Here is a 17,484-nt window from a genome sequence, read left to right as displayed (position 1 = left end):
CTTCCGAACATTTATTTCCCATAAGAAACCATTAAAATGAGAATAATCCGTTCCCAGGTCCCCATAAAACATAATTTTCTACTAAATAAGCCTTAAAACTACACAAAAATATACCTTATTTTATGTATAATAAATGTGCTATTGTATTATAATTAAAGAAATAAACTGTACTGTATAATAAAGTCGTTTTATTTACCTTTGTGATGGTAGTTGATGGCTTGATGGAATGGAGTGGGAGGAGGAGGGAGGGAGGGAGTTACTGTTTGGAAGGAGAGTTACCGGCAAAGTGCGCAGTTAGCGTAGACTCCACTGCTGTGCCCCCCACATGCTTTTGGTTGTTAATAAAAGTGCCCACAAAAAGCCATCCGACGCCTCTGGGTGTTTGTATGCACGCCGCCACCTTTCTGGAGAGGAAATCGGGCGAACCGAAGACAACGAGCCAACGTGACTCGCCGGTCCACTTCTCACTACGGTGGGAAGCTGAAAGCACCGCCAATTACCAGTCGAGGGCGAATTGGTAACACGAGTCACCTTCCATAAGGACTGTAGGTAACTCTTTTTCGGTCCCATAATAGCAAAAGTACACTCAATATGCTCCAAAATGTCTATCAAACACAAACCACGTCCGCACTCAACAAAAGTGAGGGGACGAACTGGGACGCCGTGAGCGTGCGTCAGCTTCTCGTGGCGCTTTTCGACCGCGTGAATTGGTTCGTCCGCCGAAAACTAGTTCGTCAGCAGAGACTATATGCTCGCGAATTTAATGTTCTTGAGGCGAAAAGTTCGTGAGCTTAAGCGTTCGTGAGCTGAGGTATCACTGTACTTATGTACTGTATGTTGAGCGTATATATTCGTCCGAGTTATATTCATTTTTTTCTTAATGCATTGCCAAAATGTATATGATCGGGAAAAATTATAGGGAATGATTGGAATTGAATCGGGAGCAAAAAAAAGCAATCGGATCGGAAAATATCGGGATCGGCAGATACTCAAACTAAAACGATCGGGATCGGATCGGGAGCAAAAAAACATGATCGGAACAACCCTAATTTTTATAATGGGTCAAAATTATTTTTTGAACAGATCGCGTGACTGGCACCTTAGACAGTCATTTGCTTTGCATATAATTTTAAAAAATTAGTAGAGGGCAATTTAATTTTTCAAATGATTTTTTTCTTTGATTGAAAATATTTTTTTTGATTGAAGCAACTTTTTGGGGGATTGAATAATTTAGACACAATCTTCCTACGTATAATATTGCCCAAACACAAAAAGGATTGCTTGAACCAAAGAAAACTTTTTCAATGAAAAATTAAGTGTTCAAATGCAAATTTTTCAATCTAAAATATTTTTTTGCATTGATTTTTGTTTTTGAAATCATATCTTTTGAAGCAAATTATTTTTTGATTGAATAATAAAGACAAAAATGTCCTAGCCAAAATGGGGCCCAAACACAAATCAACATTACTTCAATTAAAAAAAAAAAAAGAAAAAAAATCAATGATAAATAGCTTTCACATGCATTGTTTTGAGTTTCAAATTTTTGTTTTTGCATTCAAACACATTTTTGGGGATTGAAGCAACTTTTTTTTTTTGATTGAATAATAAAGACACAAATATACCTCCATATGGCTCCGCCCAGGGGATACAGTTTTTGACTGGGGAAACTACATTGGCACGACACCAGCAGGCGTACCATATTCAATGGATGACGATCTTGGCGAAAAGTATTGCCTGAGCAGCCTGATTTAGAATTCCCCTCAAGAATGATGGGAAACAAAAAACGTTTATTGTCAACTTATTATTATAAATATTCTTGTAAGTTAATTTTATTCCTGACACAGCGTTTCGGGGTCATCAACATGTTGTGTCCCCCCTGTCCCAAAAGTCAAACTCCGCCTATGATTTTGTCTATATTTGGTTGGTGGAAAGCATGAATATCAACGTGATTAAAGCAATACATTATACTGTATTAGGCATGAATGTCTGCTTTTCTCACCTTCTACACCCCCACCTCCATTTCACCGTTCCAAGACCGCACACTGCCACTCTGCCACACACAGACACACTCTGTCATAAATTGGGTGGCTAAACTTTCTGTTGGCAAGTAAAATATAAACACTCAAATTCCAATAAAACCCAATGAGGGTAATATATTTAAGTTTTTTAAACGTCATCTAACTGTGAAAGGTCATGAACATAGCCAACCTTCATTTTTTTGTATAATTGTTTGCAACAGACAAGCTTTCATTGAATTCATCACATTCACAACATTCGTTACTGTAGTGTATCCAGTGTTGGGCACTAGAGATGTCCCGGTCGATCGGCATCCCGATTGATCGGGTCCGATCACGTCATTTTCAAAGTATTGGAATCGGCATCGGCCAAGCCTTTTTAAAAAAAAAAAAAAATATATATATATATTAGACATGTGCCGGTTACCGGTTTCACGGTTTACCGTGGTGTGAAAACGTCGCGGTTTCAAAACCACTAAAATTTTCCGTCAGACCGTAGTAAGGTATTCGCCATTTTTCATGTGTCAAAAATCCAGCCAGAAGTGGCGTGGCGCGGCAGCGCTCACCCCCTCCCGTTTGTTGCTGCGTGTGAAAGTGATTATCGGCTAAACAGCCAGCGAACCCTAAACAAATACTCCAAACATAAGGCGTTCTTTTCTTCAATTTATTGAGCTCTCAGAATGAATACATTTAAAACGTTGTACAATTGTATTTTTCCATGTGTGAGTAGCTAAACAGATTAGCACTATGAGTTCGCCAAAAACAAAACACATATTTTCCTTTGAAATTCGATATACAAACTAACTAAAAGCTTATAAAAGACGAATGTTAGCCTAGGCTTAGCTGGGAGAGCAACTTCGTCGAGTGTTACAGCCGCAGAGTGAGAAAACAAGCATGATTCTCTTGAATGAAGGGGTAAAAAAGGCATAGCATCAAAGATCGTTAATTGAGGAAAGATGATCTTGCCCTAAGCACAAATCCACGTTCGCTGGATCAAGGAGAGGTCTCACTCCCAATTATTATTATTATTATTATTTTTTTAAGATGAAACCTTTCCACAACAATATTTACATTTTAACTAACTTATACATTTTTAACTAACTTATTAACTTTTGAATTCTTTGTTCTTTCTAACACAAAGGCATGACATCATGTAGACTAGAGTTGACACAGTGGCTGAAAATGGCGAAACTTCACTTGAGCTTTTCAATCCTCAAAAAAAAATTATGCAGTATAAATTTTTAAAAATTTTATTCAAAAGAGTATTAACTTTTTTTATAGAAATTATTTTGTTCTTGCTCTAAACTTGAGCAACTTGAGCTGTGGCTGTGGGTATAGTCTACGTTATATTTTAATTTTATTTAAAATTAGTTTTTTTTTTAATTGATAATTTATATATTTTAACAATACATTCATATTCCAATTTGCAACTATGTTCTAAAAAAAAAAATCCTGTTCAATGGAAAGAAGTTGTTGTTTTTTAACCCATACATCTAAAAAAAAACACATTTTGGAGCTATAATTGCAATACCATGATACCGTAAAACCGCGGTATTTTTGCTCACGGTTATCGTACCGTCAAAATCTCATACCGGCACATGCCTAATATATATATATATATATATTTTTTTTTAATTAAATCGTTTTGTAATTGTATTTAACGTTACAAACATAATATGTTACACTCATCCAGAGTCTGTAGTTTAGGCTTAAGGTAGGGTTATCAAATTTATCCCGATAACGGTGGTAATTAATTTTTTAAAAAATGTATCACGTTAAAATATTTAATGCAATTAATGCATGCGCTGCACGACCCACCCATGCATTGTCGCGCTCAATCTGTAATGGCGCCGTCTTACCTATATAGAGAGATAAAAGGCAGCGTAAAATGAGTAGAGTTAATTTTGGCAGCCTTTGGCGCCTTTTCTAATTGGCTAAAGCCTTACAATCCCTCTCCCTATTATTAGAAATATCATGGGAAGCAATGTGGGGAAGCAAGGTAGCAATTGATCTTTTTCTTAACACCTTATGTTATTTCCCAACGCAGAGAAGATATATCAATTGGTAGCACTACACACAGTCATGGTTCCACTTCCCATCATGCATTTGGGCATGGTTACAGTATCATTTACTGAAAGCTCAACAAATACACTAGATGGCAATATTTAGTCACAATATACAAAGTCACAAGTCTTTCTATCCGTGGAGCCCTCTCACAGAAAGAATGTTAATAATGTAAATGCCATCTTGAGGATTTATTGTCATGATAAATAAATACAGTACTTATGTACTGTATGTTGAATGTATATATTCGTCCGAGTTGTATTCATTTTTCTATTAATGCATTGCCAAAATGTATATGATCGGGAAAAATTATCGGGAATGATTGGAATTGAATCGGGAGCAAAAAAAAGAGCAATCGGATCGGGAAATATCGGGATCGGCAGATACTAAAAAAAAACATGATCGGAACAACCCTATTGGGCACGTTACATTAAAAAAGTAATTAGTTATAGTTACTCGCTACTTCTTCCAAAAGTTTGTAACTGAATTACTCTATAGTTAAAGTAACTAGTTGCCCGGGAAACTTTTTCCGTTACTTTAAAAAGAAGTTGTATGTCCACTAATATATATATATATATATATATATATATATATATATATATATATATATACGTGTGTGTGTGTGTGTATTTATGTATGTATGTATGTATATATATATATTTTTTAATTATAGAGGCCTGTAATTGTCAACATGGGTAAACCTCAACCATGAGAGTCAGAATGTGGAAAAAAAAAAACAGAAAATCACATTGTTTGATTTCACATTGTTTGATTTTTAAAGAATTTATTTCCAAATTAGAGTGGAAAATAAGTATTTGGTCACCTACATACAAGCAAGATTGCTGGCTGTCAAAGAGGTCTCACTTCTTCTAACGAGGTCTAACGAGGCTCCACTCGTTACCTGTATATATGGCACCTGTTTTATCTCATTATCGGTATAAAAGACACACCTGTCCACAATCTCAGTCAATCACACTCCAAACTCCACTATGGCCAAGAGCAAAGAGCTGTCGAAGGACACCAGAGCAGTGGCACCACCAAGGGGTGGCCAGGGGTGGCCACGGCCACCCTCATAAATTTGTTGGCCACCCCACTGGCCACCCCGCTAGCCAGTATATCGTATCCCTGTTGGGAAGTACTTTTTATGTTTTGTTCATTCAGTTATAATTATTTTTGTGTCACATTAGCATTGTGTTAGGAAATACCCAGTTAAGATATGATTGCTTCTGTACTTGCTTTTATTTGTACCTGCCAGAACCTGTTTTTCCCCAGTAATTATTTTCTTTTGGTAAATGTACACTTTATGCCTAATACATACATAAAACAATACAACAGAATTGTAGGGAACTCAAAATGTTGACTGGACAGTTATGGACTATGCATATTAAATCTTTAGTAACATCAATTATTACACAATACACCAAAGTATATCAGTAGCCGTGTCCTTAACGTTTTGTTATAGAGTTCCTCTGAACTTTTTACTGCAATAATATAATGAAAACCTGAAATTATGGCTTTTAGTTTTGGTGTGCCACCCCAAGATTTTAAGTGGCCCCATCTGGCCACCCCTATGAAAATTTTCTGGAGGCGCCACTGCACCAGAGACAAAATTGTAGACCTGCACCAGGCTGGGAAGACTGAATCTGCAATAGGTAAAACGCTTGGTGTAAAGAAATCAACTGTGGGAGCAATTATTAGAAAATGGAAGACATACAAGACCACTCATAATCTCCCTCGATTTTGGGCTCCATGCAAGATCTCACCCCGTGGCGTCAAAATGATAACAAGAACGGTGAACAAAAATCCCAGAACCACACGGGGGGACCGAGTGAATGAAGGAAAAGGAAAGAATGAATTGGCCATGTATCGAGAGATTTTGAGTGAAAATCTCCTTCCATCAGCAAGGGCATTTAAAATGAGACGTGGCTGGGTCTTTCAGCATTAAAATGATCCCAAACACACAGCCAGGGCAACAAAGGAGTGGCTTCATAAGAAGCATTTCAAGGTCCTAGAGTGGCCTAGCCAGTCTTCAGATCTCAACCCCATAAAAAATCTATGGATGGAGTTGAAAGTCCGTGTTGCTCAACGACAGCCCCAAAACATCACTGCTCTAGAGGAGATCTGCATGGAGGAATGGGCCAAAATACCAGCAACAGTGTGTGAAAAGCTTGTGAATAGTTACAGAAAATGTTTGGCCTCCGTTATTGCCAACAAAGGGTACATAACAAAGTATTGAGATGAACTTTTGGTATTGACCAAATACTTATTTTCCACCATGATTTGCAAATAAATTCTTTAAAATCAAACAATGTGATTTTCAGGTTTTTTTTTCCACATTCTGTCTCTCATGGTTGAGGTTTACCCATGGCGACAATTACAGGCCTCTCTAATATTTTCAAGTGGGAGAACTTGCACAATTAGTGGTTGACTAAATACTTATTTGCCCCACTGTATGTGAAATCAGCACAATGTGCCGCATTAAAAGTAGTCCGGGCAAAATGTCATGCTTAGAGCTGGCGAAATTAATCGATTCATCAAGGCGGAGAAAAATCCTCGATCAATTTTTAAAATCGAGTTACATGAATCATTCGAATAATCGTTTCAGTTCAGCTATACTATTTTTACATTTCTACTTCATGCCACTGTTCATACTGCAAGTATTCATGTTATTTCACACTTAATGTTGAGCGGAACAGTGGTTTTTATGGTTCCTGGTAGTAAACACGGCCTTATCTTTTTCAGTCGTAAGTAGTCCTAACAATTATTTATCTTTTCTTCCTGCTGCGCTCTGCTCTTTGGTTTATTACACTTGGGCTTTATTACACTTAAAGAGCGGTCCGCTTGATTGATCGAAACGTTCTAAGCAGCCGTTGGGCGGCTCTTTTTCTTCTTTTATTAGATTGCAACCAGCCAGTAAGTTTGTGTGTTTAAGATCAAAGCCAGCTACCAACAGCTTAGTTGTGTTCTGTGTGGACACAAACTTTCCATTTCTACTGAAACCCAACCTGCCAGCATTTTTACACACAAATGAACATCTTTCAGGAAGTTTTCAAACCCCCATTGTTATTGCTCATATACTACTAATAGAGGTGTTACAAAATATCGAAATGGTGATGTATCGTGATACTTTGTATCCCAAAAGGTTATCAATATGCTCCTGCCGAGAATCGAGATATCGTTTTAAAAAGGTGTCAATGTTTAAAAAAAAAAAAAAAAAGGAACCAACAAGTTATCAAAATCTTCCACCATAAAACAACCCCTAGCAAAAAGTATGGAATCACCAGTCTTGGACGAGCAACCACTCATTTCCATCACAGGTTATCAATTGGGTTGGGATCTGGGCTATTTGCAGGCCATGACACTGACTGGATGCATCTTGCTTTAACAGTTTTAGCTCTGTGGCATGATGCATTGTCATCTTGGAAAATGACAAACATATTTTCAATTGAAGGGTTAAGAAAGCTGTCTCAAACTTTAACGTAAACTTGTGCATTTATTGAAGATTTAACCACAGCCATCTCCCCAGTGCTTTTGCCTGACATGCAGCCCCATATCATCAAGGAATTTTGATGTCTTCTTCAGGCAATCATCTTTGTAAAGTCTCACTGGAACGGCACCAAACAAAAGTTCCAGCATCATCACCTTGTCCAGAGTCAAGAATCTGCATTGGACAAGGTGTCAAGAATCAAGAATCTGCATTGGACAAGGCGATGATGCTGGATCTTATGTTTGGTGCTGTTCCAGTGAGACTTTAAATGGCCTAAAATTACCAAATTGCCTGGCATTGACTGCCACTGACAGCCAACATTCGTTCATTCGCTGCCATCCCTCCCACTTCAAATGGATTGAACGTCTACTAGTGATAAACTCATTCCAATTCACAGCAGAAGCTTGTTTTTCTGTTAATTAGTTGTTTGTAGAATATCCTAGAATGATTTCCTGATCAATGTATCGATAATCATTGTATCGCCATTAGTGGTGTCAACAATAATCGATGCGGCGATGCATCCCGATGCGGGGCATGGACGATTCGATTCGATGCGGGCAACAAGCCGAATCGATTCAGCGCATTTTAAAATATATAAGTACGTTCAAAAATCTTCCCTGCGCAATTCCGGTTTCCCCATTTGTATTATTATTCTCATGTTTCATTTTTTACACACTGCATAACTCTAGTCAAGTTTCCCACCAACCTGTAGAAGCCAAAATGTCTCCAGATGTCTGCTTTCAATGTCTTAGGTGCATCAATCATCTTTCTCGCTACCTCTTTCTCCGCTTCAGCCATTGTTATGTTATGTCCTATCTCTTAGAGGTTAGATCTTGTGCCTGAACGGGTCGGGCCCAAAATGTTAAGCATTCACGTTCGGGTCGGGTCCTGGCTGCCGCGCCGGACTAATAAATTATAACAAAATAAAAAATTTTTAAAAAAAAGGGATAAAACCGAGAGCAGGCTCTCTGTATTGTGCATTTGCTTGTGGACGCACATGAATGCAATGGCGCCGCCCACTTTTTCTTCTTCTCCTCCGCTGTGGCCTTTGCGATTCGTTACGTAAGGCACTTTTATTTTTGCACACAAAGGCAACAGAAATGTGATCCTTTTGAATCTTCTCCTCTGTGTGTCTGCAAAATCGCATGTTTTTTTTCTTTTTTTTCTAAAACTTTCCCAGCATTATTTCGTTTTGTAAATGCTTTTATAATGATCATAAAAATATGTAGACTATCTAAACATTAAGAAAACTTGCGTTTTTTTTCTACCAACTGAGAATTCGTTACGAAGGACACTTTTATTTATGCACACAAAGGCAACAGAAATGTGATCCTTTTGAATCTTCTCCTCTGTGTGTCTGCAAAACCCAAGTTTTTTTTTTTTTTTTTTAATATTAAACTTTCCCCGCGTTATTTCGTTGTGTAAATGCTTTTATAATGATCATAAAAATATGTAGACTATCTAAACATGAAGAAAACGTGCGTTTTTTCTGCCAACTCGAAGAAATGAAAATAAATTGCTGCTGCTGCGTTTTTTTTTTCCGCATCACTCCAAGCCGGGTCGGGTTTCAATACCAGCGGGCCGTGTCAGGTTGGGCTGGATTTTTTAGGCCCGATCTAACCTCTACTATCTCTCTGCTCTCTCGATTGCAAAAAACTGATATTTCCTCATGTTGAAACAGATTGTTATGGCTGCTAAAATGCTGCTGCACTTCGTTTGAATTAATTATTTTTTATTGTTATGTGGTAGTTACTGATTGCATTTCTAAGTTGATTGCACATATATAGTGGGCTAGGCCTACATTTTACTTTTGTTTTACATTGCAATTTAGTTGATGTTTTGTTTTTTAACTGAACTGATCCCTGGATTGATATTGCGATAAAGATGCTGCTGCACTACAATATTTTCTTTGTCGTTTTCTTTGATATTTACTTGAATATTTTTATTGATGGGTCGCTGTGACTAAAATACAGTGACTGTTATTACTGATTTTGCACAGGAGTTCAGTTGTTGCACTGTGTGAAAGGCTGCTATATTGTGTGTAAAAAAAGAAAAAGAGAAAGCCCTGGTCTCATTCAAAGCCCCAATTAAATGCTGTGATCTGTTTGTTTTTTTTAAATATATATATTAGGGCTGTCAAACGATTAAAATTTTTAATCAAGTTAATTACAGCTTAAAAATTAATTAATCGTAATTAATCGCAATTAATCGCAATTCAAACCATCTATAAAATATGCCATATTTTTCTGTAAATTATTGTTGGAATGGAAAGATAAGACACAAGATGGATATATACATTCAACATACGGTACATAAGGACTATTTGTTTATTATAACAATAAATCAACAAGATGGCATTAACATTATTAACATTCTGTTAAAGCAATCCATGGATAGAAAGACTTGTAGTTCTTAAAAGTGTTGTTAGTACAAGTTAGAGAAATTTTATATTAAAACCCCTCTTAATGGTTTCGTTTTAATAAAATTAGTAAAATTTTCAGTCAAAAAATATAGTAGCCCGCCATTGTTGATGTCAATAATTACTTACACAATGCTCAGCCTATAAAATCAGTCGCACCCAAGCGCCAGCAGAGGGCGGCAAAACTCCATAAAACACAACAAGTGAGCGTTTCACTGTGTACTGTCATTTAAATCTCTCTGAGCGGGGCATCTGCGTTAATTGCGTCAAATATTTTAACGTGATTAATTTAAAAAATTAATTAACGCCCGTTAACGCAATAATTTTGACAGCCCTAATATATATGTTAAAGTATTTTCATTTGACTTCAACCAGGAGTGACACAAGAGCCAATAAAAAGTTGTTTAATGTCTGACCGCTTGTGTTGCCTCATGATTCGCGAAAAATATGCTTTGCTTTAGAATTTTAATGCATCCTAGGCTTTAAGGCATCGCGATGCATTGCCGAATCGAATCGTGACCCTCTGAATCGAATCGAATCGTGACCCTCCGAATCGTAATCGAATCGAATCGTGAGGGCCAGTGCCGATGCGCCCCTGTAATCGCCGTATCGTCAGATCATCGTTATCGTGAGCGTTGTATCGCAAATCGTATCGTATCGTGAGGTACCAAGAGGTTCCCACTCCTACTACTAATAGTGTTTTTTTCATTCCTTTGTAGGTTATTGCCAAGTGATCACTCCTCAGTGTCGCATCCAAAAGTGTACCACTGACTTTGTCTCCTTGACCTCCCACCTCACGCCGACTGTGGATGACTTTCACGTTGAATTCTGCAAAGCTTTGCGGGCTTACTCAGCCTGTACGCAAAGGACAGCAAAACCCTGCAGGGGTAACCTGGTCTACCATTCGGCAATGCTGGGCATCTCGGATTTAATGAGCCAGAGGAACTGCTCCCGAGATGGTCCGACTTCCTCCACCCATCCCGAGATCCACCATGAGCCGTGTAACTACTACAGTCGCACTCAGCACGCTCACGCCCACGCGCACACTCACGGGCACTCACATGCTCACAGCCACAGTCACTCAAGGCCTGAATTCCTTTTCTGCGGGCTGTTCGGAGATCCCCACTTAAGGACATTCAAGGACAGCTTCCAGACTTGCAAGGTGGAGGGAGCATGGCCTCTCATCGATAATGACTATCTGTCGGTTCAGGTCACTAATGTTCCAGTGGTTACAGGCTCCGCTGCCACGGCCACCAATAAGGTAAGAGAGAATAACAAGAAATTTTTGGCCAAAAGGTAACTAAGAATGTGGTTTTGGTTTCAGTCTGAAACGCTGTCTTTACCGAAATTATAGTATAGAAACTAGGGCTGTCAAACGATTAAAATTTTTAATCGAGTTAATTACAGCTTAAAAATTAATTAATCGTAATTAATCGCAATTCACACCATCTATAAAATATGCCATATTTTTCCGTAAATTATTGTTGGAATGGAAAGATAAGACACAAGATTAGAGCTGAAACGACTACTCGAGCAACTCAAGTAACTCGAGTTAAAAAACTGATCCGAGTAATTTTATTCACCTCGTGGATTCGTTTAATTTTGCCAGCTCTAAGCATCACGTTTTGCCTGGAGTACTTTTAATGCGGGACAACGCGCTGACATCACGTGCGTAGAGAAAGAAGCAATAGAAAAATATTCCTTACTGCAGCTGACAGCCGCTAAAAACTACGGCGACTTTACGAAAAACTACGCCCGCATGATGCTACGGTGTGCACAACAACGGTGGTAGCAGGTAGCTTCTGATGCGTCTCATAGATATCATATGTAAGTAGAACTAGATGCGAAATGACAGAGCAGCGTTAGTGAACAGCCGCCATCTAAAAGCAGTATACTACATAGCGCTAATTAAGGTTGTTACGATCATGTTTTTTTGCTCCCGATCCGATCCTGATCGTTTTAGTTTGAGTATCTGCCGATCCCGATATTTCCCGATCCGATTGCTTTTTTTTGCTCCCGATTCAATTCCAATCATTCCCGATAATTTTTCCCGATCATATACATTTTGGCAATGCATTAAGAAAAAAATGAAGACTTGTAATTCTTAAAGGATAAATGTGACTTTGTATATTGTGACTAAATATTGCCATCTAGTGTATTTGTTGAGCTTTCAGTAAATGATACTGCAGCCATTCAAACCAAATGCAAGATGGGAAGTGGAACCATGACTGTGTGTAGTGCTACCAATTGATATATCTTCTCTGCGTTGGGAAATAACATAAGGTGTCAAGAAAAAGATCAATTGCTACCTTGCTTCCCCACATTGCTTCCCATGATATTTCTAATCGTAGGGAGAGGGATTGTAAAGCTTTAGCCAATTCAAAAAAAAAGCTCCAAAGGCTGCCAAAAGTCACTCTTCTTATTTTACACTGCCTTTTATCTCTCTGTATAGGTAAAATGGCGCCATTACAGATTGAGCACGACAATGCGTGAGTGGGTCGTGCAGCGCATGCATTAATTGCGTTAAGTATTTTAACGGGATACATTTTTTAAAAAAGTAATTACCGCCGTCTTAGGGATAAATTTGATAACCCTACCTTAAGCCTAAACTAAAGACTCTGGATGAGTGTAACATATGTCTGTAACGTTAAATACAATTAGAAAACGATTTAATTAAAAAATATATATATATATTAAAAAAAAGGCATGGCCGATATTTTTTTGCCGATTCCGATACTTTGAAAATGACGTGATCGGACCATCTTTAGCGCTAATACTGTCCTATAAGTACCAAGATTAACGTTACTGTCACTCGCTCACGTAACGTTAGCCCTGCGGAGGGCTAGTTTTGTATTAATTATGACCACTGTCGATGTGTGGCTAATGTGTCTTACATACAGGCTTTATTTAATCTGTGAAAACATAGCGCTGTAGAGTGATGACGGTGTAAAATAAAAAATAATGCTAACTGTCAATTTTAGCTCAGTAGTCATTGCTGGATAAAACACTAAGTGGCACTGGTCCTTAATGAGCTTCAATACAGCAGGTATCGTACATTTATTTTGAACACTGCAAAAACTCAAAATCCTATCAGGACTTACAGTTTAGAATAACTTAAAATTTTTAACTAGAACTTAAAAATGGTTTGACACAAATGGAAATTCAATTGAAACACATGAGAAAAACACCTAACTTTTAAGTGATGTGTGTTATCAAGCGTAATGACATTCTTAGGTAAGAAATATATTTTTTTTTTATAAGATCTAGAAGTTTTTTTAAGAAAAAGCAGTGAATTAGTGTTTTTATTCTAGTCACATCTGAGAAGCAATTGTTGTCTGTTTTCAACAATGTACATCGAAAATAAAGACATTGATTGACTGAAAATGGTTCAATATTAGATGAACTGTCTTGTTTTTTCATGTATATTTATAATTGCTCTTAACCTAAAAATAAAAATGTTTTATCCGATGACTCGATTAATCGATATAATTTTCAGTCGATTACCGTAATTTCCGGACTATAAGTTGCTACTTTTGTCGTTCATTTTGAATCCTGCGGCTTATAGTCCAGTGCGGCTTATTTATTGATTTATTTTGGTTAATAGGCAACACATGCCTCCTACCATGCATTGTAGCACTACAGATGTAAGTAACAAGCAAAATTCATGTTCTGTGCTACTTCTGTGCTCATTTACTGTTCCAGTTGTTTCATTAATTGCTTGTTATGGTATTTGGTAACACTTTATTTGACAGCAGCGTTATAAGACCGTCATAATTATGACATGGGACTATCATGGGCATTACTGAATGCTTATGACAGATGTCATTTAGTGTCATCCAGGAAATTATGGTACCAACTCCATTTGTGTCCAGCTTGGATTTTTTACATCCATTTAAAAGTGAGATCATTTGCCGAATAAAACTAAATGATAACTGTTATAATCATTTGTTAATTATCATGACAGTGTCATGTCATAATTGTGTCTAATTGTCTAATGAAAGTCTTATGGCACCACTGTCAAATAAAGTGCCCCAAATACCGTAACTAGCAATTAATTAAACAACAGGAACAGTAACTGAATAAATAATTAGCACAGAACAAGAATTTTGATTGTTATTTACATCTGTTGCGCTGCAATGCATGCTAGGAGGCATGTTGGACAACAACAGTGTTGACAGCAGGTGGCATAAAAGGTTGACTGTCTCCCCCAAGGGAGCAGTGATGGCCAAATGAAGCCTCTTGAAGCAATGAAGCTTTGCAACCAATTGGTTAAAGCTTCACGGTGGTTCATTTGGTCTTCTGACCGTCGTATGATACCGCTATTTAATGAAGTGTTACCAGTTAATATCTTTTGGTGTAAATATCCCATAATACAATGAGGACAGCTGCATCTTATAGTCCAGTGCGGCTTATGTATGAACAAAGGCCGTTTTCGTGTCACATTTGGTGGGTGGCGGCTTATAGTCAGGTGCGCCTTATCAATTACTAAAATATTCGATAGCTGCAGCCCTACACAAGATTGATATATACATTCAACATACGGTACATAACTACTGTATTTGTTTATTATAACAATAAATCAACAAGATGGTATTAACATTAATAACATTCTGTTAGAGCGATACATGGATAGAAAGACTTGTAGTTCTTAAAAGATAAATGTTAGTACAAGTTATAAAATTTTTATATTAAATACCCTCTTAATGTTTTTGTTTTAATAAAATTTGTAAAAATTTCAATCATAAAATAAAATAGTAGCTCGCCATTGTTGATGTCAATAATTACACAATGCGAACCCATAAAATCAGTCACACCCAAGCGCCAGCAGAGGGCGACAAAACTCCAAAAAACACAAGTAACAAGTGGGCATTGCACTGTGCTGTCATTTTAATCTGTTTGAGTGGGGCATGTGCATTAATTGCGTCAAATATTTTAACGTGATTAATTTTGAAAAATTAATTACCACCCGTTAACGCGATAATTTTGACAGCCCTAATAGAAACCAAAAGTTGCTTTGGCGCAAGCAAAAATGAATGAATTGCACTTGACCTTAAAGGTTCCACGGTAGTATGACATCATACAAATTGCGCCACATTGTTAACCTTTGGGTGAAAGCCATAAAGCAATGTTCCTGAAAGTGTGGTACAAGTACAATCAGTGGTAAGGAGGCTCTCTCTATGGGTATACGAATTAAAAACTGAAATGTTCAAAATGACTTCTTTCCCAACAGAACATTTGTTAAGTGCAGTTCATTTGTATTTAACTTACAACTTCAACTTGTATTTTTTTTTTTAATACAATTTTGGATTACCTTTGATAAGGTTTTTCATAATTTTTACCGTTACAGGTAGTCTTTAGTTTACGAGCGAGTTCCGTTCCTACACTGGCAACATAACCCGAATTTCCGCGCAAGTCGGAATTAACCCTTAAAATACGCTTAATCTCAAAATAACTATTCAAAAACATTTACTAAACGTCATATGAATAAAATAAAGTAAAAAAAAAAAAAAAAAAGATACAGTGATCCCTTACTACTTAGCGCTGCAAACTGTTCAAACTGCGCCCCCAGTCGATCTTGGATTTTTATTCAATTAAAATAAATAAATTAATGCAGATTAGCGGTCCCGAGCCGAACACGTAGTATCACTCTCCCTCCCTCCCTTCCTCTCCCTGCTCTTCGTTGGTCAGGCAGTGCACTGGCATTGCTTATTAAAGTTAACGATGATTGACAGATGTTTGGGTTTGACCTTACCAGAGATGCGAATTTCAAAGTGCCACATTCGTCAGTCATCGTTTAACTTGTTAAACAGTTGCTGTGGCAACTCAATGTGTGTAATTGAGGAGCTTGAGCGGATTTGAGTGGACTCACTCAATGAAGCATTTAATAAAGCCAAGCATTTTCTACTTTATTCTTGTTTAACCAAATTATTTTTGGTGGGAGAGTAACGTTTAAAACTTACAATAATTATTACATTTGACGTGCTTAAAAATCCTTTGTTAAAATATACATAACTCTTTCCAAGGCTGAATCTGAATAAATACATTGAACACACACACACAAAAAAAAGTTTTCAGGCGCTACTTTGCGGTTTTTCACTTATCGCGGCGGGTTCTGGTAAGTGATGCACCGATACAATTTTTGGGCGCCGATACCAATACCGCTTCGTTTGAAATTTAGAACAGTGTTCTCCAAACTATTCCACATAGGGCCACATAGGGCCGCAGTGGGTGCAGGATTTCACTCCAACAAAACAAGACCACACCTTTTCACCAATCTGGTGTTTTATAAGTGTAATCAGTTGATTGCAGTCAGGTGCTGCTTGTTTTAGTAGGAACCACATTGGTTAAAAGATCTGTGCTTGATCGGTATGAACAAAAACCAGGACCCAAAGTGGCCCTTGAGGACCGGTTTGGAGACCCCTGCATTAGAGTATTTGCTCTCAAAGGCCAAACAGTGCAACTTTCATGAAATTATAAGGAGTAATAATTGACACAGGCTAGCATCATGTCACTCTATTAGCCTCCCTCTCTGTGCACCAGCAGCAACATACACTTAGCCACTTAGCTTAGCTTACTTCTACAGCACTTTTGAATAGGCTTGCCACCCGTCTTTTGAAATAAGGAATCGTTCTGAATTGGGAATTAAAAGTTGTGTTCTGTATTGAACCAATACGGAATGTATATAAGTAGATACATTTCTATTAAGGGTCTAACGGAACATGTATTCGCATTGAACCGTTTCGGTACTTGGTGGTCGGTTTGGAACGGAAGCGTACTGAACGTGTTTCTGACGTAATGTAACCCCATACTTTTCGAGGCTGGGAGTCGATCGGGATAGAGTTTCTTTGTGTAGATTATATTTACTCCGTCTTCTCCACTATAATGAGGACGTCAACGGCGCGACAACGTGACCGCCGTGAGAGCACAGTGAAACGCGGCCGTTAAAGTCAATCAGCCAATGCACACCAGTCGCAGTGCGGCCGCGTGTTATACGCGTCCCAGAAGCGGCTCAACACGACGCACGCAAAAAGAACGGCGGAGTTTATTATTTGACGCGAGACGCGGCCCTCCTGCGTCAATACTACTAGCTAGGATCGGGCAGACCGGAAGTTACTCGTGTAAAAATACGGTGGATCTGGTCGATTTTCAAACTAATATGCAATTGTAACCCACTTTTTGAGTCCATCAGATCTCTTGAGTGGTAGATCGGGGCACAGTTAACTTGTCTTTGTTGATTTACTGCTGTCTTCTCTGCTATAATAGTAACCAAAAAGGCCCCGTGTTCAATACAAAACCCTCCTACCACAACTAAACAATTAGGAACTATTATTCACATAGGAACTAATGTTATACAACATAAAATATACAATGTAAATGAATACTACATCACATTTGTAAAATACAAACACATAATAAAATAAATAATAGCCCATTTAAATAAAATAAACTGAAATGAGCTAAAACACCTGTAATTAAATATTACGAATAATAGACAGATC

The 17,484-nt window shown here is 37.7% G+C and overlaps 1 protein-coding gene across 1 annotated transcript in view; it reads left to right on the top strand.

Annotated features, from left to right (window-relative positions):
• Nucleotides 1-17,484, top strand: part of rgmb (repulsive guidance molecule BMP co-receptor b) — a 42,395-nt gene that overhangs the window by 15,363 nt on the left and 9,548 nt on the right. Inside the window, exon 2 of the mRNA XM_057831682.1 lies at nucleotides 10,705-11,246. Within this exon, the coding sequence (XP_057687665.1) occupies nucleotides 10,705-11,246 (542 nt within the window). The remainder of the gene's footprint in view (nucleotides 1-10,704; nucleotides 11,247-17,484) is intronic.

Source organism: Corythoichthys intestinalis, chromosome 3 (genome assembly GCF_030265065.1).
Source record: "Corythoichthys intestinalis isolate RoL2023-P3 chromosome 3, ASM3026506v1, whole genome shotgun sequence".
In the NCBI taxonomy this organism is placed as follows: Eukaryota; Metazoa; Chordata; class Actinopteri; order Syngnathiformes; family Syngnathidae; genus Corythoichthys; species Corythoichthys intestinalis.
This window is presented reverse-complemented; position numbering and strand designations above follow the sequence as displayed.